This window comes from Callorhinchus milii, unplaced genomic scaffold, assembly GCF_018977255.1.
Source record: "Callorhinchus milii isolate IMCB2004 unplaced genomic scaffold, IMCB_Cmil_1.0 Scaffold14, whole genome shotgun sequence".
NCBI lineage: Eukaryota > Metazoa > Chordata > Chondrichthyes > Chimaeriformes > Callorhinchidae > Callorhinchus > Callorhinchus milii.
In genome coordinates, this window is record NW_024704755.1 from 14,222,965 (window position 1) to 14,249,294 (window position 26,330).

The 26,330-nt window shown below is 40.0% G+C and overlaps 1 protein-coding gene across 4 annotated transcripts in view; it reads left to right on the plus strand.

Moving 5' to 3' along the window:
* The window catches only part of cbfb (core-binding factor subunit beta), a 34,447-nt gene extending 13,149 nt beyond the window's left edge, over nt 1-21,298 (plus strand). Inside the window, exons 4-6 of one of the 4 annotated variants that reach the window (XM_007904688.2) lie at nt 12,834-12,950; nt 16,538-16,630; nt 19,686-21,298. In XM_007904688.2, the coding sequence (XP_007902879.1) occupies nt 12,834-12,950; nt 16,538-16,630; nt 19,686-19,754 (279 nt within the window). In that variant the 3' untranslated portion in view covers nt 19,755-21,298. 4 annotated transcript variants of the gene reach the window in all.
* The last annotated feature ends 5,032 nt before the right edge of the window (nt 21,299-26,330 follow it).

Below are 26,330 nucleotides of genomic sequence, written 5' to 3' on the forward strand. Positions count from 1 at the left end.
GGAGTTTTTCAACTAAAACCACATAGCTTGCCATTGAGAATCATTGCCGTCATCTGACAAGCTGATTGTTCAGCTGGGCTGCTCTACCCACTGGGACTTTGGCTACAGGGTTAACAGAAGCCGAGTGGGAAAAATCCTTGCTCCAATGGCCGCAGTCGCCAGCCCTGCCAAGTTTTGCTGATGAGGCAGGTTGGGGGTATGTCATTAGCCATGTCTTGGAATATTGCCTTAGATTCCTGATCTGCCTGGCTCAGGAATCGACTGCCGCAGATGTTGATTCCAACAGTTCAATGCCCTGCGCGTCAGCTTGGCGCCAACAAAGCTCCTATATGACCTCACTTACTTGCATCTTGTTCTTCATTCCTCTCCCATCCCCCAATGAGGATAGTCAGTAGCTGACTGAGCATTGTAGCTTTATGTGCTTTTCACAAATTAAAAACTGCAGCCAGTATTCATGCTGAGAGTGTACGTCATTGTGTGGTCTTTATGTGGATTCCTTTGGTCACAGTCGAGTCTGACTTTGTTTGTGAAATGTTTCAATATTCTGTTCTTGAAATAATGCCATTGGCAGGAAGCAATTCTGCCTATGTTTGTCTCTTAGATGTACAATAATATAGAGAAAACCTATAGTTAAAATGATTAACTGGTACTACATAGCAGTTAGAAGCCATGAGCTTTAATTCTCTTTCTAACCACCCCCCCCCCCACCTACAAACATTTTGTCAAAATGCTTAAACTGGTGTTAGGAATACGTATTGATGACAATTCCTCAAAACTTGCTTACTCAAACTGCTTTTATATTGGTTTTGCAAGTCTGGCTTTGCAGGCGACTCGTACATAAGGGTCACCAAACCTTCCACCAATGCATTCACCTGAATTGTTCTCAGGACTCAAAATGAAAAGTTGTAGTATAAGTGATGTAATGGTGTCAGATGTGTTGCATATGTACATTGCAAAGTTTACTTTTATGCTTGCGACTATCAAAATTGGCAGTGGACAACCATCAAAACATTGGGGGGGTGACTTACTGGTGCTTCTCGTAACTGGGTGTTTCTTACTGTTCTGTTTGGACTCTTCGGTATTGCAAAAGGGTGCAGAAATAATGCACGATGCTCTGAAATATGTGCCTTGTCCTTGAACTCCAACAGTTGTAAATGTGAGAAAAGTATGTGTACCTAAATTAAAGCTTTGCCTTCAGAAGCAGCTTTGTAAGCAACATGAGTTACTTGAAGTATTAATACCACCTTCCATCTTTGGGGGCAATGGTATCCAAGATTACACAATAAGCAACTATCATTAAATGCATTGGCTGCTATGTTTATTATTGTCATCCTTCATTCTGTCCCAATAAGTCAGCAATGATTTTTTTTCACTGGTAGCATGTCCAGGCTTCCCTGAGAAATCGAGGAAGGTTTATGGTTTCATAGAATTATAGAATCATACATTGCAGAAGGAGGCCATTTGGCCCACCGTGTCTGTCCCGGCTCTTTGAAAAAACTATCCAAATCAATCCCATTCCAAGTCAATCTCATTTCCCCGATCTCTCTCCATAGCCCTGCAAATTTGTCCTCCCCAAATAATTATCTACTTCCCTCTTAAAAGTTGTTATCGAATCGGCTTCCACCGATTGGAAATATTGCAATTTAAAAATGACTACGTATGGACTCTTGTACCTTTTCCATGTTTTTGCTGCCTGGAATTCCATCCCACAAAGTAAACTAGCAGAGAATTCCAAGAATAGTACAAGCACACTCTCTCATTGGCAACTGTGCAGCTATAAGCAATCCTATATTATACAAGCAGCATAGGCCTCTGCTCTAAATATGTGTTGGTGTCTTGAAAGCTTACCTGCTCACATCCACATATGAATGACACTTTGATTGGCTGGATCTTGCTACGTTTGCTCCTTGCACACTTCACAAATACTTGTTTCTAAAATTAATTCCAGACAGCCTGTTTATAACTGTATTAGCTCACTTGAAGTTGTTGCAAGGTGACATAATGCGATGTCATATCTTAGACTCATTGACTAACAGGTTGGCCTCCTAAGATTGTTAATTTCTGTTTCTCCAGCTGTGCCCCAAACAAATTGTTTGTAGCATTGAATAATGTTTCGAGTAAGTGGCAATTTACAGATGTCTTGAGCCCATATCATTTCAAGTTGTACATTGTAAATACATAAGAGCAGCAGAAGTGTCCAGAAATCCATTGAGGGTAATTTGTCCATTTCAGCTCCCACCAAACACTTGTCTCCTGTTATCCAGCATGCAGTCTGTCTCTTTCCCCACTTCTCAAGCTAATTTTGAGGGAAAAGTCACTTGTCTCCCAAAGGTTTTCAAGAGAGCTCAAGGGAATGGCTGATCCCCAACAAAATCGGGACCTATCTGACCAAAAGTGTGGTTGCAGGAATGAATACAGTTTGTGTATAAAATTCTTCGAGAGTGGAGATGGAAATGACTGGTATCAGGTTTTGACACAATTTTAAACGTGTAAATACCAAGTAATTTGATTTCAGAGTAGTTTCCAGTTCTTGGTTTTTTAATAATACTCATATATATCAGTGGAAAAGCAAAATATTCATCTTTGTATTTTTGGCTAGTTTCAATAGTTTGGGAATTATTGCATCATTAAGCTGCTTTTCAGCGCAAGAATTCCTGAAACTGTACCTTGTTATGGTTAACTTTTTAAATCTGACTTTTTTTTACCTTATTACTGTTCACCTTTTTAAATTTTTTGATAGCTCCTTTCCCGCGGGTAGCCATATCCGCCTAACCTTTGCAGAGCAGTCGATGTATATAGTCCTAGAAGTGATGTGTGATAGGGTGCTTATCAGGCAAAGTTACCCTTTTGGGGGTCACCACATTTAAAGGTTGGATTAAGGTTAATCTTGTGAATTTCTGGCTGCGTTGCTGTTTGTGCACTTTATAATTAAAAAACAAGTGTGATTCAAATTGATTTGATCTTGTGTTGCAAATACTATTTTACGAGGAAATGTGTTCTTTGGCAGTATAAACTGTTCTCAAATTTCACATCAATTACTATGGAGATTAGCAGAAGACTAACCCACCTGCAGGGAGTTGAGACTATGTGGGATGACCATCACAAATCTATAAATAGGAGTGCAATTTATGCTCTGAAAAGGCACCCGTATCACTGTCTCGCAGCACAATGTGGAATCTCATTTCCTCTTGACCAAACAAGTCATTGTGGTTGAAGCTGCTTGTTGCCAGCTGCAGGAATAATGCAGTGGTATTGAAAAAAATTGGATATTACCAGTGTCCGCCTGGCTCAGTTGGTCCCACTTTTGCTTCTGGGTCAGAAGGTTGAGGGTTCCAGGCTTAGACTTTTGAGATCATGGCTTATAATAATAGTGCTGGGCCATCACTCCATTGTCAGATGAGTCACTGAAGTCCTGTCTGCTTTGATGTTAAAGATTCCATGGCACTATTCAAAAAGAGAAGGGTGGTATAGCTGTTTGTGGGGTACTGGTCTGTGCAAATTGTCTGCTATATAAATGCAATTTAGTTTTTTAATTTGCATGCATGTAATTACATGCATGTAATAGTAATTTACTGTTTTCGTTTGTCTCTCTAACACTTTTGAGAGCTGGGAATGCTGAAGGAGAGGCATGTGTGGTATTGTCTCTGGGTGGGTTTTGAAAAACTAATGTAGAACTTTATCAGTCATCTTTGCTAGAGGGATTGTACGGAAAACAAAAAAACACTTGCAGACATGCTTTGGCCTTCTTCCAAAATTCTGATTGGAACAAAGGACTCGTGGTTCCTCTTTATGGTACTCGTAATTCCATGTTGATGACTTTTCTGTCTGAAGGGGCTTGGAATCATAGTTTTAGACTGCCAGTGTCGTCCACTTCCAGGGACTCTTAACTGAAACGCCAAACTGAGTAATGGCACCCAGATTGTGCAGTTAGAAATAACTGGGAATTCCTCAGAAAAAGGCTGGCTCACTATTGCTGTATAATGACTCATTTTGTATATAGAGGCGAGGAGGTAATTTTAAACAGTAGTTTGCATTTATATAGCACATTTCATGCCAGATTGTTGGGCATCATCTGCAAACAATTGGAAGTGGACCCCATGTCTGCAGATGTCACCTAATGGGAACATACATTGGTGAAAAGGAGAGAACAAAGGATAGAGCCTTGAGGACCGCCACATGTCACTCCAGGACCAAGAGAAACCAGTTGGAAGAGACAAAGGGAAGATGTTGGGATAGATGGAAGTGAAATTAGCATAAGACGGATGTGTGTCGTGGAGCAAGGAGGAGAGATTGTGGAAAAGGATGGAGTGTTTGACTGTGTCAAAGATAGTAATGTAATTGTTTGACATTTCTACCAAATTGGAGAGAGCAGGGAAAGGGTTCTTGGAAGTTGTTACTTATATTTTAGAATATTCAGTTCAGGATTTTACAGACCCACCTTGAAGCTCTGGCCCTTTAAATAGTTCTGGGAATATTTCAAATAATATTTAAAGCTGTTGATTCCTTTGTTTAGGTCTTTTTAAACTAGAAAGGAAATAAAACAAACTAAAGGAAATGGACTAGATTGTGAAATACTGAGTAGCTAGAGGTTTGGCAAAAGAGTTATACAGTATTTCCAATCCTACTTCATGGATGGAAGTTCTTTCCAAGTTTTGAGCGCTAAGCTTTTTGAAAAGTGCAGTAGACATTACCCCAAAATAATTTCCAAATGTTCATTTTTTTGAAAGAGCTAGTAGTGGTTTGAAAGGGTGATGCATTCTTATTAGATTGGAGACGCTGGTTGAGTTCAGCTTCCACTGCACTGACTACTTGGGAAAAGTTGCTGATGCACCAGATGTCTCGGCAGCTGCAAGCAATTCTCAACGTGGATTGTTTTAATCTTGTGTTTGTATGAATGGAAAGGAATCTGGAGGAGGGCCTGATCAGTGTTACCATATCATTTACTAATCTGTCCTGTAAAGCCATTTACCATAGCATTCTTAATGTGCTGATCAGGAATACCTGGAAAAATACTTCCTAAATCTTCTAGTAAATTTTGATGGCTTTGTGCTGCTCACTTGTCTTAGGATATGGTTAACACCTAAGGAAAGTAAATATATGAGAGTAAGTGATGCTGATTTGTTACACTTGAGGAAATTATTTTATTTTTCTTGCTGTATGACAAAATATCCAACATGAGGAAAAATTGAATTCACTGACAATGAATTGACACTTTGTACGGGGATATATAGAGTTCAATTGTGATGAGTGATGGCTTTTTACAGTATTGAACAGATCGATATTTGCAATCTTGGTCCTCTGATACCTTCATTATTTTGGATAATATGTTGAATTCAGTTCCCCATATTTCAAAACAAATCGCACCATATATATTGCAAAATTATTTGAGTCACTAGGATGGTCATTTAAGTACTGTTATGAAGTCTGGTGTGCTGGAGGTGTGAATTGTTGTGTTCCATCAATAATTTCAGTTGAAAGAAAGCTGAACAATTTGCAGACGTGTCAATACCCTCCTCCCAGAAACTAACTTAAAACTGTAAATGTTTTTTGAGGATGGGTTTGATTTGACAGTGTGCCCAAGGGTGTAACCTTCTTTAAGGTGTTGAGTGGGTTGTACGAGTCATGTTGGTGGAGGATTAGAAATCCTATTCAATCTATTTCCATAGCTTATTTTTTTTGTACAATGTTTGTTTTAAATTACAACCCAATTCTAATTATGTCTCTGATGGGATCGTTCTGGTTGTTTAATTGGTTTCAGACTCTACAGTAAAAGACCATACCCTGCACATTTTCAATCCACGCTCTCTTCAGACTATGTTTTTGAACTTAGTGTGTAAGAAGTGTACACCTCTTCATATTACATGAAATAGATGGTCATAGAATAGTAGAAGATTAGCTTCAGGACTTGTATATCTAAACCTATTTTACCACTGCCAAACGTGTGGGTATTAAATATAAAGTAATGATTTACTGTTTCCCAGGGAATACACCAACCTTTTTAAGATCAAATTTCTGTATTACATCCGCTGAGCACATGTTGTAGATTTTTTAAAAAAAAAGTTTCTCAGTAAAACAGATCTAATTCCAAACTTAGTTTAGCATCAGGGTTGAAAAATACACTTCCACCTCAAGGCATAGAGAAGAACACATCTCGCCTCCCTTTGGAAAGTCAGTTTTTCGATGTTTTATACTACATTTTTATTTTCATCATCTGGTTTCTTGGGAAGGAACATTCTCACGTAAAACAGTGTGAATAGAAAATAATTTTCCCCCCAAAATAATAGAGAATCATCAATGTGCAATCGAGTTCTTCCCCACCAAAAATAATTGAACTTCACTATGCATTGGTTATTCGTTTAATAAGATATGGTAACATTGGCATAATCACTACATTGCACTTCACTGTATAGTATTGCACAAAACATTTAAAATTAATTATTTGGTTATCCGATATTCAATTGATTGAATTTCATTGAACTGAGAAAGTTTATTGTTGTAAATTGGAGAGACACATGGGCTCTAGCGGATCATCAAGATTCTACTGGAGACATTCAGATATCTGTTTCATTAATCATATTTTTTAATTGTAAATCTTGGAATTCACCTGCCCCATGGAAGGTTAAATAATCCTTGCATTTGATATTGGATGAAAAGGAAGTGATTTCATATAGCCAAATGAAAAGAGCTTTGGGAGTCTTTCTTGCTTGAAGACGATATGTTTTTTAAAAAAATCTGAATCAAAAGGTGTACCAGACCCTTTTGAGATGTCCCACGTGAACAGTACTATATAAATGTACATTCTATTGTATAATATGCCAGAGAAAATGCATCAAAACAGTGGCTTTTGATAGTTAAGCTACTAACTATTTCTATTTTTGTTGGACTGAATGAGTATTTGTAAAGTGCCTGTCTTCCCAGAATGTCTTTGGATCATCTTTCTATGGTTTTGATCGATCTAAATTGTGTGACTAATATTGAGGAATACTTCTGTGCTTTTTTTGCTGGTGAAAATGCTCAAACTGGCTATAAAATGCAGATAATTTCTTTTTAACAGTGCAGATGATTCAGGGGCAGGTGGACAAAGTGTAGGATGCAGAAGATAGCTGTGGTTTGCCTGGATGAATGAACAGATTCATATGGCAAAACAGGAATGATGAGTCAGAGCTCAGTCTCCTATGAAGGAATGTAGACTGTGAAAGCTCCCATTGGGAATGCACTTGTTGGAGGGGGCAGACTGGTTGTCTAGGGTCTCGGCCATTTCCTGTTAGTGAAAATTTGTTGGACGTTGCTGTGACTACACTGGGTCCTGACCTTGAGTTACTCGAACCATGGGAGGGTGAGTGCTGCTGCTGCCCTCCTATTGACACTGGGCGCACTCTTAAAGGAGGTGGGTGGGTGGTCAGGATATGGTCAAGCCAGAATCCAAACCTATTTTTTTTCTTTTACTGAGGACATTTGTATACAGGGTGACCAAAGAGTCATGTTACCATCGATTTTAATAATAATTAGTTCTTCAAAGACAGTGTTCAGTGCATGAGGACATTTAGACATTTTGATGATATCACGACTTTCTGGTCTCCCTGGTAGTACTGTGTATAGGAAGACCTTTTGAAAAACAGTATAACTAAGTGTTTCACAGAACCAAAGACAACGCAGCAGATGTCTGTTCACATTGTTTCATTGTTGTGTACATTTACTGAAGTAGGATGCACTGCTGAGAGCTACCTTGGGAAGGTATAGGTGAAACTAATCTTTGCATTGAGCACTCCCAATAATACATTAATATTATGGTAGATAAGTATCTCAACAAAAATGGCCAAATCTTCTTGACATAATTGTTGCCATCATATCTCAGTTGAAGGCACTCTTGCCTCTGAACCAGAGGTTGTGGGTTCAAGCCCCATGTCTCATAGTACACACTGAAATTCCAGTATAGTTGGGGTAGTGTTGCATTGTTGGAAATTATGTTCTTCAGATGAGACATAAACAAAGATTGCATCTATCTGTTCAGGTGGACATTAAAGATCCCATGACATTGTACGTGAAAATACCCTGGCCAACAATTCCCCAGATAATATTGGTCATTCACTTTGAGCATGTTTATGACACTTTGCTTTGTGCAGATCGGCTACCACATTTGCCCATAAAATCCAGTCACTATACATCCTGTAAAGCGCTTTCAGCTGTACTCTCAATGTGAAAGGTACTATATGAAATTATCAGGTTGCATCATTTTATTGGCATCTCATATTTGGTCATTTATGTTTGCCTTAGAAATTACTCGGGTAGCTAGTATTCCATCAACCTTTTCTATAAGGAAGTTATAAAATATATTAATAATTCTTGCATTTGGTATAGTGCCTTTCATATTGGAAAGATGTCCCAAGGTGCTAAATAGGATTTACTGTGAAGTGAGTGACTATTTGTAGAGCGAACCAGGCATACAGCTTGTGCACAGCATTGTCCCACAAACAGCCATGGAATAAATGACCAATTTTTTATTTGAGGGATTGTTGACCAGGAGACTGGGAGAAACTCTCTTGTCTTTTCAAATACTAAATTATTAGTGCCTTGGTATCTATCATGTCCACTTAAACAGGCAGACAGGACCTCAGTTTAATGTCTCACCCGGAGGTTGGCACCTCTGACAATACAACCCCCTCCCCCCGCACTGCATTGGTGAGTTATAGGTTAGACTATGTTAGTTCAAGCCCTAGCTTAGGGTTTCAACCCATAACCTTCTGACTCAAGGTGAGAGTGCTACCACTGAGCCAGACTGACACATTGCATTGATTACAATTATACATGGAATGCCAACTCTTTTCCTTCCTTGTAGTTGTATGTCACCTGATGTCAATCTTAATAGGACACTTTATCTGAAATACACAATATTAATCACATCCACTTTATATCCCTGGTTCTTTGAACTTCCATTTCCTCAAGTAATACTTTTGACTACAGAAGTGAAAGTTGTTAGTCTTAGTTCTTCCATGTATCATGACATGTAGTGTGAGCAACTGTTGGAAGAATTGTCCTTTTCTGCATTGCTGTTTTTTGTTGACTTGATGCACAGTAATGGACATAATGAGAGGTTGGTGGGGGATAATATGTTTATAGGGGAAGGGAAGTACAAGCTAGTTGCTGTCTGTGGTAGGTTCTTTTGGGGGATGGAGGAGTGAGACTGAGTGTGCTGCTGAAGAGGAAGTGTGCGGTTTAACGTTTTTTTTGCTGCACAGACTGATGTTTCCCGCTTTCCAATTAGACCCATGGTTCTTTTAATATGATTGATTGCACTAATGTGGCTAGATTGATTGCCTGGTGGGGCAAAATAATTGAGGTGTTTATATGTAAGGTCCAGGTTAAATGGACTCGGATGGACCAAATAATCAAAGCAACATTGTTTGCATTTTGCTTATAGAATGTAGTTTTAAAAAGAAATAACAACACCCTGAGATTTTAAAGGCAGTAAAAAAGACAGCTGACAGGAAGTTATGAGGACCGAAATGTGGGTCAGGTGACATCCTGGAGGACTTCACAATTAAACCACCTTTAATGAAGTATATCTCCAGAGAGGGGCTTTGACTGGCAATTTATTTGACTGCACTGTTTTTTAAAAAAATATTCAACCACTCCTTCTCACAGACACAATAGTGAGAACACGTGAACAGTGCATTAGGCAGCAGGAAAGCTTTGAGATTAGAGCTTGCAAAGTTTATTGACATCTGTACTCCATACTCCTTACAGTAATTTAACTATTTATCCAGTGTCATTTACTGCAAGTTATCCACCAACTGGCAGGGACTGAGTAAGAACTGAAAATTAGTCTTAACTATGGATAACCGAGAGCCTCAATCTTGGATCTGTCCAAGAGCAAATCCTGCCTCTTATATTTCAGATTAAAACCAAAGCCCGCAGAGCATGTGTGGCATTGGCACAAGCCTCGATGGGAACCGTGACATATTCCAACATATTCCTTTCGATGATAAATACATGGTTTCCAAAGGTATTGTGCTTTGGTTCCACATAATTGCAACTTCAATGCAGACTTGAATTCCATTGCCAAGCAAGTCACTTTGGAGCCAGATCAGCTCCCAGGAGACCTTGCACACCCCCTCCATCCTGAAGCTGATAGTTATTTTTTGACTTCAACTATCTACATTAATATGCCTCAAAATGTGAATTGGATGAATTAACCAACCAGCCTAGCAAGATATTTGCATGCTTGGCTCATTTGAGGCTCGTACCCACAAGGCTTCCACTTTCATGCAGACCCTTAATATTGCAAAGCACTTGTGAGAACTTTGTCCAAAGTCCTTCAAAAGCTCAATCCTCAACAACTTGAGACACTGATGAAAAACTCCTTTCCCAGGTCTTACTTAATCCCATGTTAATGAAGTCTTTTCCTGGATGACAATGGGCAGACATTTTACATGTTCTGCATCCCCAAACCACTTGATTAAGTAATTTATCCCCAGAATACTGCAGACTGCTTCCCACAGTGATAAATGTATAGATTTTAGTTTTGTGACACAAATAACCCACCATTACTTCAATGAAACTGCGATTGAATAATCGATCTTACAGTGGCCAACTATATCCATAATCAACATTGTATAATAAAATAATGATCATTTCATTTGATCATTTCACTAGTACCTTTCACATTGGGAGGACGCCTCAAATCACTTCACGGAATTTACTGTAATGCATAGTGACGTGGAACTTCAACCCACAACCTTCTGACTCTCAGAGGTGAGAGTAGTACCAACTGAGTCAAGTTGACACTACAGGTACTCTTAAGCATGATGCTGGGTCTCCGCATGTATCAGATACTTGAATGACAAAAAATAAATAAAATTGAATGTGATTGTGAAAAAGTGTCAGTAAATATGACTGTTCAAGATTGAAGAAAACTTCCCTCATAATTATGAATCAAGCCTTTAATTTATTTTTAATTTATTATCTTCCTTGTATTTTGTCATTGAAGTGGCAATATGTACAAAATTGCTTCAAACACTTTATTCTAACCCATTGGATCAGACAGTTTATGGTTTGCTGTTCTTAATATATCCATGCATTTTGTTGTCTGCATACACTTCACATATGAGTTCTTGGCAATGACGTCCTCCCAACATGAAAGGCGCTCTATAAATGTAATTCTGTTGTTGTAATATTGCAAATGTAACATTGAGCGCGGTGCAAGCTGATGAAGACTTTGAGAGGGTGTACAGATCTGGCCTGTGCTGTGAAGTTGCAGCTTGTGGAGGGCTCTCTGGCGCCTGGTAAGCTTCAGTTTGCAGACTGACAGTCTGGGAGCATCAAAATCCCATTCAGCGAAAGAGTGAATGAAATTTCAAGAGCAGCTGCAGTACCGTAACCATTCCAACTGCAACCAGGGGATTGGAGTGTCACCATTGATTACAGTAAATGTAGATTTTGATCTGGAATATTGTTGGCTGGGACACTCATCTGGAGAAAATCCCTTCTCTTTTTGAATAATAGCATGGGTTCTCTCATGTCACTTGAATATGCAGCAGTGCTCCGCCAGCACTGATTTGAAGTGTCAGATTAGAGGATATGCAAGGGGACCGAGCGAACCTTAATGTAGCAAAGCACAAGTGAAGTAAGAACTATCATAGGGAGGTTCTGAAGTGCTGCTTCTCAAATGTTGCATTTTGCATAACGATTGGAAAAGGCCACATCAGTCTTTAGAAACACACCTACTCTATATAAATAGCCAATTTGAGTCAAAGACCAGCAACATCACTTTTTGTGGAAAGAGTAATGTATGAGAGATTCTTTATATAATGCACATGGGATCATTAAAAGGCTTCCCAACCATGCTGATCCCAAACAGTACAGATCTGCCTTAAAAAAACTTTCTACACTCTGAACCAAACTTGTCACTCAAAATATCAATATGGATTTTTAAGAACAATTGGCTTAAAATGATTGATTTATTAAGTATTTTGTAGCTCCAAGAACTGGAAAACTTGTATGTAACCAAAGGAAAATGCTCTGTATCCTGTCCGATTGTGAAGGAACAGGAGGTGGTGGTCTTTTAGCTCCTATTCCCAGCAGTCTCGCTTCTTGATTAGCAGTTGTGGTATATAGTCTGTCAGTAAATTGTAGTATTTTTTGCGCTGCTGTTACTGATCAACAGATTACACCCCACTGATGTTGTTTACTTCATTCTAGACTAGGGCAGGGAGGCCTACTCTGGAGCAACCATGGCTGGGGAGGTGGGGAAGGAGGAGAGACGAGGAGGGGAGACAAAGTGGGGGAGAGGCTGAGAATCATTGGAAGACTTAAAGTCTCTGGTGGACCCATAATAGTTTACATAAAAGCTCACGGAGCTGAAACTAGAAGCTAGATATGGAACACCTGTGAATCAGTTCTAAGGAATACTGTTATGAATAAAAATCTTCCTTTGTCTAATGTTATACTGTATATGCTACAGGCCACAATAAAATGGCACTACTTGAGGTAGAATATTATTCACCTATAGTTCTTACAAGTTGTATAGTCAGCTTCACTTTACCATACCTCACCATTAGAAAAATGCACGTTGACATGAAATACTGCAATATCAATCCTAGCAGTCTTGGGATTTGCAATGTGACTATCAAATTTTGTGTTAGTTTTAAAAATGAGGATTTCTTTGGATGTTTTGTAATTTCAGTAATCCATAGGCTATAAAATAAATTACAAATCTGCTATAAAATAAATTACCACTGCTCTAATTTGAATAATGTGTGGCTTTGTGTTTTGAGATTGATGCTACTGGTAGCCCACAATAGTAACCTGGAATTCACAGTTTCGTTCTCTTATAGGTGTACTTAAAGGCCCCTATGATTCTCAATGGAGTCTGTGTGATCTGGAAGGGCTGGATTGACCTCCAGCGACTTGATGGCATGGGATTCCTGGAATTTGATGAGGAACGTGCACAGGTAAGCAAGAAAAGTGACAGAGGCTAATCTGATTTAATTCCTCAATATGCAGTAATACAACCAAGACCCCAATCTGCAAGATTGAGCATGCATGTATTTTTATTAATTACTGTTCAGTTTCCTCTTTGTTTCCTCTTCCTCTTTTCCCTCTTCCAACGCAAAAATGTACCACAGGAAGGGCCCTGTTACACCATTCTGTTAATTCATGAGCACCACGTCAGTCTCTCACTAATTAAGCATAATATTTAATCTTTTGCGTGCATAAACGCTTTGAGATTGAGTTATTGAATACTGGTTTCATGGCAGAGGGAAAGCATGCAAGAAAATGAAGTCAACCATGCATCTGTAAAGTTATTTATAATTGTGATTTAATACAATACAATTTTACATGTATAGAGTGCCTTTCATGTCGAGAGGACATCTCGAAGAGCTTAACACAGTTGGCTAGGCACCCAAGGTGTGGGTGGAATTCGAAGGGGGAAAGGAAAGATGATCAAACCCATAGTTAGCAGTATATCTTCAGACTGACATTGAACAAGGTGAGGGAGCGAGTCTGAGGGACTCCAGGATGGAGATCTAGAGAGTCGGGGTTGAATGTTTGAAATCCCAGCTATTGGTAGTGATGTGAATAGGGCAGGGGACATAACGCAGGGTGATGCTTGCCAGTGAAAGAAGGTGTGGGGTTGGTAGGGTTGAAGGTAGCAGTGGTAGGGGTGGAGAGAAATGTGGAGGGACTTGAAGAGAATTTAGTAGCGTGGTGCAAGACATTGTGAGGTCCAAGAGTAAATGGCATAAATAGCGTGTGGTATGCAACTCTGAAGGTCAGAATATAAGAAGAGTATAGCTTCTGTATCATTAGCAACATGGATCCACTTGCAGGAATAGCTGTCAGACTATTGAAGAAACAATACTAAGTTGCCTGACACAGGGACTGGACTGGATTTTCACAGCTTCGGGGAGCATGAAGCAGCTCGATAACCTTTGTTTTCAGAAGATGTATATGTAGCTTTGCTTCAGAAATTATCTTTATTGGATAAATAGTTTTTCCTATTGGACCAATATTTTTTTCTTAGCCTGCATGCTTGTCTTGATATTTAATTCTTCCTCGTTTAGATGCCTTTGTTATTTCGCTATTCTGCAGTGATGGGAAGAATGCCTCTACTCAATAAATGGAGAGAATGTACTTCCTCAACCAATTTCTGCTGACTTAATGCAGTCAGTTACGAGAGTGGAAGATTCTAAGCCTTGGGGAAGTGCCTTTCTTTTGGAACTCACTGTAGGAAGTCAGATGCCTCAGGCAGAAAAGTCAATTTTCTGTTACTTCAGAGATTCTGCCAAACCATCCATAACTAATAAGAAATTGGTGCATTGCTTTCACAATGGTGAAATGTAAGAGATTCTGGTTCAGTGACCTGATAATCAGCAGCGTGTCTCCTGCAGTGGTACCCGCATCTGTAGAAAATTGTCCCAATTTGTATTTCGTTTCTTATTCGTACAGGTCTTTACTAACTCTTGGATGGAATGAACTGCAGTGGTCTTGCCTCTTAACTCTGAATTGATTCAGACCATAATGAAGCTGTTTAATTTTTGTTGCATGTATTTTACTTCCACAGAGAGGGATATAATTACAGACATGATGTAATTTTATATCTGAGAAGTGAAACCCACAAATAAATGGGTCTGGATTTTTCTTGTGATCTGTAGATTTTTGCCTTTAGGAAGCCTATATATTGACTGGTTTATTGTGCCAAATACTACAGAAAGTTTGGATGAGAACTCACTGGATTTCAAGCCTTTAGTTGATTGTCAATTAACTAGGGATCAAGCTTCGGTCTGGAAGAGATGGAGCTAGAAAATGATAATTCTGTTCACTCACAAATACAGTGGTTCCACTTTATAGTAGGCCTGCAAAGCATTTTGGGTCATCCTTCTGAGCTGAAAGGCGCTATATCAAATGCAAAGAGTTTAGTGATCAATCAACAACACTGCAGTCTTTTAAGGAACTTAAGTTCCAGTCCGGCATTGGATTGCTTGTGGAAGGATGGCATGAATTGTTTCTCCATCTTTTGTGGAATAGGGATCTTTAGTACAGAATGTGCCAGGCATTTCTATTAATGTTCCAGTTGGGAATTCATGAACGTCTCAGTAACTTTCTGGTTGCTGCTATCAACCGATTGAAGACTCGAAACAGTGCTTGTCAAATGACCAACAAGTGGCTATCTCCTTGGGGGTGGCGAAGGTATGCAGGATCGCCATTGGAGCTGAGCTGGCTTCAAGGTGACATGCTTAGGCAATGGAATGTCAGAATTAAGTCAGTCCTTTGTGGCAGTCTCAGTAGTCTAGTTCCTGAGCCAGGCAGGTCCACACGAGTCCAAGGCACTGCTGATCACAGAGCTGGCTCATTGGCAGGCCAGTCACTGGGAGCAGGGGATATACTCAGTCAGCTCCTGCAGCCTTAAAGTTTACACTGGGTGTAGCTGGATAAGCAACAGGAAGATTTCTAAACAGTGTTTTTAATGGCAAGCTATGCAGTTAGGGCTGGTTAAACTCTAGCAGTACCCCAACTCACACTGGGTTCCCCAAGCCTTGGCTCTTGCCAACTTGTACGTAATACCCTCCAGAATTAGGTAAGCGAGTTAAGCATAATGATGGGCTTTCGTATGTGTCAGACACTTGGCTGACCAAAAGAAAAGAACTGCTTAAAGGGTAGAAATTATTTAGAAATGCTACCTACCATTTTTCAGTGCGGTAAAATGGTTTCTTTTTTTTGCAAATTCTGTGTGGTTCGTCACGCGACTGTTACTGTACAAAAAACATGGGCACTTCATATTCCAAAGGGAATGGTGCTGTAAGGGGAGGAACATTTTAAATGTAGGAGCAGTCCAGCACTGACACGCTACTGCTGTGTTCTGAATCTGGTTTGCTTCTTTGTTGCAGCATGTGGAAAACTCACAAAGAGAAATTGAAGTTTTGAGACCCTGGGTGTGATTTTTTTTGTTAGAACTGTTCCTGCTTTATCCAAAAGGCAAAATACTGCAGATGCTAAAAAAAAATCTGAGATAAAAGCAGAAGTCGCTTGGAACACTCAGAAGGGCAGGCAGCGTCTATGAGAGAGGAAAGTGAGTTAATGTTCTGACCAAAGGTCATCGACATGAAACGTTAAGTCACTTTCCTCCCTCCATAGATGCTGCCTGACCTGCTGAGTGTACCCAGCGACTTCTGTTTTTATTCCTGTTTTATCCAAACCTGTTTATATTCTTTGGAGTCCTGTAGCTCAGAGGTTAGAGTACTTGCTTTGCAAGCGAGGGATCTGGGTTTGATTCCCAGCAGGGTGAAACCTTGGACAAGTTTCCTTACTCCACACTCCTGATGATAATTCCTCAAGAAAATAAAACAATAATAAATTGGTCACTTCAAATTACGACTGTTTGTGGGACATTGCTGTGCGCAATTGGCTGCCGCATTTCGCCCTCAAATATACAGTCAATTCACTTTCCAGTCTATTCTGTGAAGCGCTTTGAGACGTCTAGAAGACATGAAAAGCCCTATATCAAATGCAAGGAATATTATTATTATTGTTGCAGCAGGAGGATACCTTAGCTCAGCAGGCATATGAGGATGTTCGACGGAGAGCCAGGGATTTTGAAGACCGAGACCGGTCCCATCGAGATGACATGGAGGTGAGAGGTTAGGACCCTTTTTGTTAGTTTCTTGAGGGATGGGATATTTGGGTGGGTGTGATTGTGTTTGACGAAATTGAATTGGAAATTCGAATAAATGTTTGTAGGAAGGAGCTGCACAGCAATAGGAGTGTCACTGTGTAGACTTGACCAATCTCAGTTTTAAAAATGCTTATTTTTTGTGTAGGAAGTAAGCAGTTGGTTAATCTTCATTGACAGTAAAGGTTGTAGATCGAGCCCCCATGTTGCGACTTTGAGCTCAGTCCAGGCTGATATTATTTAATTGTAAATACGTAAGAAGTTTTCTTTTTTTCTCAAAGTACCATGTCTAATTAAATAAGTGCACATCGATTAGAATTTCAATCTGAGCAGGTCTCTGGTACCTGGTAAACTCCTGCTGCTGCTGAATTCCTAGCAGCTGTTGATTGGAAGCATAAACTTTTTTGTTAATCCTACCTGTATTTGTCTATTTAGTGTTCGATGCCTCCTGTTTGAAGCTCAAATTTCTATCAATTCTGAGTCTGCTTTGTGCTCCTGTAAACGTCCACTTGGATGCAAGATGCAGGCTGCTTTGCCCATAAAGGACAAACCTATTGCTAGGAACCTATCCCTTTTTAAATAGATAAATGCTTGCACACATTTTGAAGAAAAAATGAAGTTAACCCAGCTGCACTTGATCTATCAGTTACTGGGTAAATGATCCGGTATTATACAGTGGCTGCTTTTCCTGGCAGAACACACTCTCTTCTGTTTTTAAAGACTGTTTAAAGTAGAAAATTAAAATGTTTCCTTATATGAAATGACTTTAATGGAGAACAGATTACAGTTCATTCCCTTTGTGTAACCGAAATAACTGCCTTTACTCCACCAACCCCACCCACCACCCCCTACAGGGATTGTAGTGCCAGGTTTCTCAAAAACATGCATCTTGTATAGATTAGTCCTTCGGCCTGCAAAAGCTCTGCTGTATATACAATAGCCCTCTGATATGCTAGACAACATCCTGTGTTGAATATATTAAACATTGCCCATTACTCACCTCAATAACCTCATGATTCTTGGAAATTTGGGTTTATTTCAGTTAAAATAAATAGTTTTATATCAAGTGCCATTTCTTTTTATGTGATGAGTAAAGCTCCTCACGAATGTAGCAAACATTGATTTTTAGGTAACTATAGAGTTGAATTAAAGAGTGATGGAATTTCGCTTCACATAGATTAGACCTTGGTGTTGGGTGGAGATGAAATTGATTCATTGTTCATTCTAGTGAATGTTTGCATATAATCAGAGTTGTTAATCCCTTTCACAATCTACAGACCCTGCCAAGTTTTCGAAAGAAAAACTGTCCAATTCCATGGTTTTCCACACGCCAACACCCTAATTCTCAACATCATTTGGTGCTCACCCTTAAGAGGCAACTACCACCTTCCTGAGTTTTGTGCAGAGCGCTTCACATGGTGCCTGGCTAATTGTTGATTCAGCAATTAAATGACTTCTTTTGATTTGCACTATATCCTACTGAACTGTGATACTTCATTAGCAGAAATCTTCAAATTTAAAGACACGATTGCACCAATCAGCCATGAAGAATATAGCCATTTGAAAACTTGAGGCTATATTATAGCTGGTGTGTGTGATATGCTAAATTACATTATGTGTGAAAGGAGAGAATCTTTTCTTCCACTGCAACAATTGGAAGGTGCGGCTCACTCCCACCCTTAATGACTTGGGGAGTGAATTGTTGGGGGTTGTTGCTACAATACCTCATGGGGTTGAGATTTTGTTTGACAGAGCAGACCGAAGCATGTGGAGATCAGAACAGTTTAAATTACTGGCACTAAAACGGTTATGTGACCGGAATAAAGCATAAATTTGCCATTTTTCAAATAAAACATTTTAGTTGGAATTGATTATCAACTAAACATTTTCTCAAATTCAGTTGTATGTTGTGGCTGTTTGTACTTTAGTAAAAACAATTTATGGCTGCGACGTAACCTGACTTGGTGTCTGCAGCTTCCAGAGACTCTGATATTGTTTTTAGCACCATCCAGTGTTTCTTCCAGAAATTGCAGTTTACAATTTATTGGCCGGTGTCCTGTAACCTGACATGAGGAATTTAAAAACTTGAAAACAAGTGGGTAACAATCAGCCAAGATCATCTGTAGATAGATATTCTAGAAGCCTTAATTAAACGTGAAGAGGAAGGGTTTTGGCAGCTAAATATTCGGATTTGAAATGAGGTTTGTTTGGTGCATGAAGAATAATAATACTCCTTGCATTTGATATAGCGCCTTATCACTTTGTTTATAAATTGAAGCTTGGACAGCGTGAGGGAATAAAAGAAAGCCTTGATTTGACACAGTGCCTTTCACATGAGGACAATGTCTTGAAACGCTTCACAGGAGTTATTGTAAAGTGTAGTGACTGTATTTCGTAGGCAAACAAAACCGTTAGTTTGTGAACAGCAGTATCCTGCAAGCAACTTTGAACAGACAGATGGGACCTTGTTTTAACTTCTCATCCAAAGGACGGCTTCTCCAACAATGCAGCACACGCCCAGCACTGCATTAGAGTTTCAGCTTAGACTACTAATTCAAAGTCCTGGCATACGACTTGAACCCACAACCTTCTGACTTGGAGGCAAGTGTATCACAATGGGATGGTTCCAAACCATGAAGGAGAATTTAATTAAAGTATTTATCTTAATAAATGTTTACACAATCAGCAAATATAAGGGATTATTACTCACCTTTCCAGGGGGTAATAATCCCCTTTTTAAAAAACTAATAATAATTTGATTACGTGATCTACTACTGTTTGTGAATCACTGCTCTGTGCAATTGGGTTTCATCCATAAAATATACAGTCAATTCACTTTACAGTATATTCTGTGAAGTGCTTTGAGATGTCTCAACAACGTGATAGGGCACTAAACCAAATGCAAGGATTATTATTTTTATTATACATTCAGTCCCACTTAAACTGTAAAACCTGCATATTTTCTTTAGGTCATGTCTCCTTTCTTTGCTGTTCAACAATAGTTTTTCCTTCATAGGCACGCAGGCAGCAGGACCCCAGTCCCGGCTCCAACCTGGGGAGCGGAGATGAACTCAAACTACGCTAGCGTGCTGGGAGCGGCCTCGCTGTGGGTCTGTGTGCGGGAGATCAAGCAGCTTTTTGGGAGACTGGAGTAGATATGGCTGGAGGTGCTTTGGTCCTGATCAAGATATCTTTGTCCTGTCCCCACAGCCCCTGGCCTGTGGCTGCCCCGTCCAGTACAAACTGCCAGGGATTGCACTATGTCCATGTTACAGTACCTGCATTTCCTGTTGTATGCATGTAGCCAGTAGCAATTTGTGTGACGTTGTTTTCTATGCAAGCCTTTTTTTATTCTGTTATTGGCAATATTTTACCAATTTTTGTGTAAAATTCCCTTTTATGTATTAAACTTGTCTTTCCCCTGTTGTGTGATACAAGAACAGTGCAGGAAATCTCATCAAAACATTAGGTCAATATATATTTCAGTTGGATAAGGATTTCTTTTTGCTAAGTGGTAGGAAATCAGGAGTTTCCACTTTCTGCCTTTTCTTTAAATTAAACTCTGGGCTGCTGGAGATTATCTGCTTGCTTTTGCTTTTCTTAAGCACTGAGGGAATGTATTGTTTCCCATTTAGCAGTTTCTAGCTCTTATTTTATATTCTCTAAAGACATAGCCGCATAACAAATTGTTTCAGTTTAAATTACTGGAGGAAACTGAAAAGAAATGAGCAGTGTAGAGCAGGTGGCCAGCAAAGGTAAATGCATCAGGCCCACAAAGGATTATGAGACAAAAGCTGTGTTAGTGCAGGGTTTAAAGTGTGGTGTAGTGTTGAAAGGTGAAATATATTCTGAAATGGAAGCTGCAATGTATAAATATTGTAAGGAGTGCTAGTGCAGAAAAGTCTTTAACGGAGACTGTGTTTGAACTTGGTGCTTTTTACCAATTTCAATTGCCACCTACCCGAAAAACCCACCTAGAATGGTGATTTTCATCAATGCACCTTTTGAAATCAATTAATTGATGTGCACAGAAATTTTAAGGAAACATCAGTGACTTTCACGATAATTTTTTTTAAAAGCCGCAAAACAGCATACTATTGTGCTTTTTCATACATTTCTGTCACATAAAAAGTTTCATCCTGAATTTGGGGGTGTGATCTGTGTTGCCTGCATGCACTGTCTGCAGTTTGAATTGTATTGTGCTGGACATGTTCAGATTGACCAAGTTCTGAGTGTACTCTGCCCCTGCCAGGGTGTGCCGTGAGTCTGCACTGGACCTGACAGGTGCTTTGCAAGTACCTAAAATTGGTTTGTGGCCCTGTGGGCTATTTCCCTGCTCTGCATTGCTTTAAAAAAAATCTTAATGCTGGCATTAAGATGGGATGTTCTGCTTTCTACTATTCAGTGCAAGGTTTTCAAAACTTTTTACGTTACTGGTTTTAAGTTATTGATGCGATGTTAATGAGATATTTTTCCATTCTGTATTTAAGTAGAAAGAATTGCATCTTTTTTACAGTACCTCCCCCTAAGGGGTTGCTTTGATTTATCAGAATAGCCTTTGCTACCTTTTGTTGAATCTAAAGCATTTTTCTTTTGGATTACTTTCATAATAAACTTCTATCCACTCAAGCCTGTCTGGTTTGGTCATTATTCAAACTCCAAATTGTTTTGACTGTACTTAAAAACATAAGGAAAGAGCCATTTGTGCAAGCTGTTATCTGTTTGAACTCTTCTAACATGCTTGAGAGAAAAACAGCCACGGGCAGGCAAGATGGAAGAAATAAAAAAAACACCTATTACTTGACCATAAGAAGTAAGCAAATTCAAACTCTGCAATATCCATCATTTCATTCATCTGTACAACAAACAAGATTACATTTGTATAGCGCTTTTCACGTCGGGAGGACCTCCCAAGGCACTGGACATCGTACAGCATTTCAAACCCAAGGGGAGGGGAAGCGGGGTGGCCAATGGCATGGTCGAAGAGGAGGGTCTTGAGGCGTGACTTGAAGGAGGCTAAAGAGGGGGTGAGGCGGAGTGATTGGGGGATTGAATTCCAGCGGTTGGGGATAGAGTGGCTGAAGGCTCTCCCGTCAATGGTGGGGCGGGGGACGTGGAGCAGGCTGGAGCCGGCTGAGCGGAGGGAGTGGGCAGGTCGATAGGGGGATAGGAGGTCACAGAGGTGGGGCGAGGCCATGGAGGGCTTTAGGTGAGGACCAAGATCTTGAACTGGATTCTCTGAAGGATAGGGAGCCAATGGAGTCGGGCGAGAATTGGGGAGATGGGGTCACGGAGTTTGGTGCGGGAGAGGACACGGGCTGCAGAGTTCTGGATTATCTGCAGCCTGTGGAGGGAGGAGTTGGGAAGGCCGACAAGCAGGGGGTTTGCATAGTCGAGCCTGGATGTGATGAAAGCATGAACAAGAGATTCAGCGGCCTGAGGGTGAGGTAGTGGTGGAGTCGGGCGATGTTACAGAACTTACAGTATTTAGGTGTCAGCCTGGCTCAGTTAGTAGAACTCTTGCCTCTGAGTCAGAAGGTTCGTGGTTCAAGCTCCATGGACATTTAATTCTTTCCAGGCTGACACTCCAATACACTGTAATGGTTCGAGGTGTCATAGAGAAGTGCCTAGCCAATCTTTTCTTTGAACTCTGTTTGGCTACCATTACTCCATTAGTCTTGACAATGACTGGAGCTCGGGGTGTTTACACTTGTTTTTTATACCCAAGTGTGTAAGGTAACATTGCTCGATGTTGTGAGCTACTGCAGCTGTTGCCTCTCTCACTGTCTTCCAGTGTCATATTATTAATGGGCTGTGTAACTCTTCAGCGCTTTTCCAATACAGCAGGTGCTACAGGTGTATAACCATGAGATGTATTATTTGAACTTTCAGAGAACAACTTAGTTCCGTCAAAGGCGTCCCGGAAAAGATTATGTCTCAAATACTGAGCGAAACTGCTTTATTCTGAGCAGTACCAGCGATGGAGAAGAATACAGAATTGTGGCCAGGGAAATTTTTTTTGATATTGTTTGCTTTGATACATGCACAGGACATCAATGTTTGGAGTTTGGCTATTTAGCACTGTTTTAAGTGTTGACCAACCTGCAGTTTACTAATGTCAAGAAATAGTTGGGTCAAAGAGAACCCAGTGCAATTGCGTTGCACCTGACTGCTGGCACGATTTGCGCTATTGGAATCCCCCCTTATACTGAAAATTTGGCTGCCAATCACTGCCAAAGCAGTCTAAAATATACTGCTCAGTCTGGGACAGTATTTCTGGATATGCTGGAGGGGAGCACCTTCAGGTCTCTGCTGCGCAGCTGATCACTGGCAGCATTTACTATTTTCGACTTGTTACAGATCTCCTATTTTTACTCCCAACAATCGCATTGCACACTAACATACATGCAAACACTCCAACACTCTCAAGTGGGGTCTTGTATCACACGCTCTCTACTACTCACCATTGCAACAGTTTGACCCTGGTTTAACATGAATTGCTTAAAGCTTTTGTTAGTAAAAAAGGAATTGATTCATACACTAACTTTGTTTTTAGTTTCTTCAAATAACTCCCAACAGTACTGAGTTTTCAAATGATGGCATCCCTAATAGATTCCAACACAAACCAGACATAGTTTTAACCCACAGGTACAGAGTGGAGTCAATCGACTTAACCTCAATGAGGGATTTCCTCTTTCCTTGAACTTGGCTATCTTGTGAAAAGGTAAACCTCTCCCCATACCTCTCAGTAAGATTGGGGAAGAGTCGAGGATAGTATTGGATCACTTTCCAACAGTTCTCTGAATCAGAAGAGGCTTTGAAGTGTTGTAGTCTCGGCCGGCAATCCAGTGCAGTGCTGCTGCGTTGTTGGAGGTGCCAACAATGAGACATTAAACTGAGATTGTGTTCTGGTGGACTTTAAAAATCCTGTGACGCCATTCAAAAAAAAAAGAGGCCCGGTGTCCTGTCCAACAATCCCCCAAATAAGATTGGCCATTCCCTTCATTGCTGTTTGTGGGACATTGATGTGTGGAAATTGCCTACGAAACATAGTCGCTACATTTTACAGTAAATCCTGTGCAGCACTTTGAGACATCCTTCTGATGGGAAAGGCGTTATATTAAACTAAGTATTATTCAAGCCTTCCATTATGGAGCCTGGATAGAATGCTGCACTACCTTCGGAAAAAGAATAGATATGTTTGGATTGGTGTAAACTCATTGTGAAGCAAAGAGCAGGAAAGCTGGAACCCTCATGCCTCATTGGAAAATACCCGCTAGCCTCAGTTCTATGGTTAAATTAATGCCTACCCCTCCTCAAAAAAGCCACTATCTGTGTTCATTATAATAATTATTATTAATATATAATAATAAGATCATATTATAATTATTAATGTCAGTCTTTCCCAAATCAGGGAGAACAATGGGAATGGTGAGAGGACGCACATTATTGTGATATTGTCGAGATCTGCGGTGGAAAATAACCTTAATAATCCTTCAAAAAATATATAATAATAATGATAATTTGGTCACTCAATTCACGACTGTGGGACTCTACTGTGCGCAATTGGCTGCCGCGTTTCGCCCACAAATATACAGTTAATTCCAGTATATTCTGCGAAGCGCTTTGAGACGTCCAGAAGACGTGAAAAGCTCTATATCAAATGCAAGGATTATTATTATTTATGAAGAATGCTTTAGAGCCAGTTGAACTGTATCCTAGCAAAAGTCAGTTACTCCAGGAGAGGAGAGAAAATACTAGCGCAAAGCCCTGATGTTTTGTAGACCACAATATTTTAATCCATCCTTAAAAAGTAGTTAATACATTGAACTGTTTGCTATCATTGGAGCACAGACAGCATTACGTCAGTGGTAGCCAATCTGTGGTTGTGGGCCGGAAGTGTCTCCGAACATGCTCACAAGACCGTGTTCGATCAGTAGTGTGTTTTCAGTTTTTAAACATTCAATCAAGAAAAAGCATTTTGTTGGCAAACCACGCTTTCCTCTATGAGAAAACCTTGATTATAATGGCATTGAGACACAAATTTTTGAATGTAAATTGATGGTTGGAGTTTTGATTTCCAGTTAAAATAAGAGAATATTACCTGCTCAATACTTAGCACTTTTCTCCGCCTTCCATGTTCTCTCTGTTTGAAGGGCAAGTTGCAATGTAAACACAGAGGAACAATGATTCCAGCTAGGATAAATAGATCTGAACTGAATCTGATCTCTTGTGTAAATGGAGAATGCATGTTAAAGACGGGTCAATAAATACTGCAGCAACGTGGCAGCCTTGTGCCTTCAGGCAGAGTGAGAGAGTATGTTGTATGGTGTGAGGTTTTGAATCATAGTATGCTGCAATTATTCAGGAGTGGCAAAAATCCCAAAGAAGCACATGACAAGAAAGCCACAGATGGTAATAGCACTGCCCAACGTTAAACTGAGCAGTGTTCCAGATTTGATCTGAATTAGCTGATCTCAGGTGTGGTGTGTGTTGGGGCATGGCAACTGGGCGAGAGAAGGGAGAAATTGCTTGGAGTTACAGTCCCTAATCACGATCTATGGAACTCAACTCTGACTTGCACTCGTATAGCACCTTATTTATTACATGTGAAAATGTCTCAAAAGTGCTTTACAGAATTATAATTGGTAGATGAAGTGAATATCATGTAGACAAATATGGCAGCCAATCTGTGACCAATGTCCCAAAAATAACCCAGCTGAGAACAGGATTGAACTCTGGCTTGCTGCCCTCCACAGCCTAAATGCACAGTCACTGCACTTGGTAATCATATGGTGTGAAGTACTTTGGGACATCCTCCTCATGTGAAAGGTGCTTATTAACTGTCAGCAATCACTGTCTAGACTGCACACGAAAATAGGTCTCTTCAGTGAGGTGGATGTGGCTAAATAGTGATTGACCAAACCATGCTTGAATATGTCAGTACCTTTTGTGCAGCATTTTCACCCACAAAATATTCACTTCACAATATATTCTGTGAAGCACTTTGAGACGTTTCAACGACGTGATAAGGTGCTGTATCATCAATTCAAAGAATATTATTTGAAAATAAAACATCAAGTTTCAAATACAAGCCCCGTTGAAGCTTGTGAATGTTTGGTTTTTTTTATTTTATGGCTGAAGATGAATGGTTATGAAATCCTCTCATGAATAGCATACACAATTTAAAACCCCAAGTGACAAGAGGATATTCACAGAGTGTGATTTCATTGGTGCATCCTTTGTTAAGAAATGATAGATGAGAGTTTTGCTCCTGCCAACGAACCACATATACATCAGCCTGTCAGAAATAGCACATTGCGATAGGCCACAGGCTGAACTATTGGTATTTCTGCACTGTAACAGATGGAGAATTACCAATCTCTACACACAGGATTTAGCAAACATTAATGGTTTATAAACATGATCCACACCTTCCATATGTAGGTCTTGTGGTTGAGACCTGCATGATCACAGGATATTATTTCAATTCTCTGGTCAGGGGGAAAATGTGTAAGAGGAAAGGAGGTTGCTGTTAAAACGAGTGTGCAAGTGCCAACGGTACACAGCAGAAAGTGCAAATGCAGGGAATTCATATGCTAGAATGAGCGTATAAGTATGTGTAAATTGCCAAATGTGGAGCGTACACCCACTGGGAAGG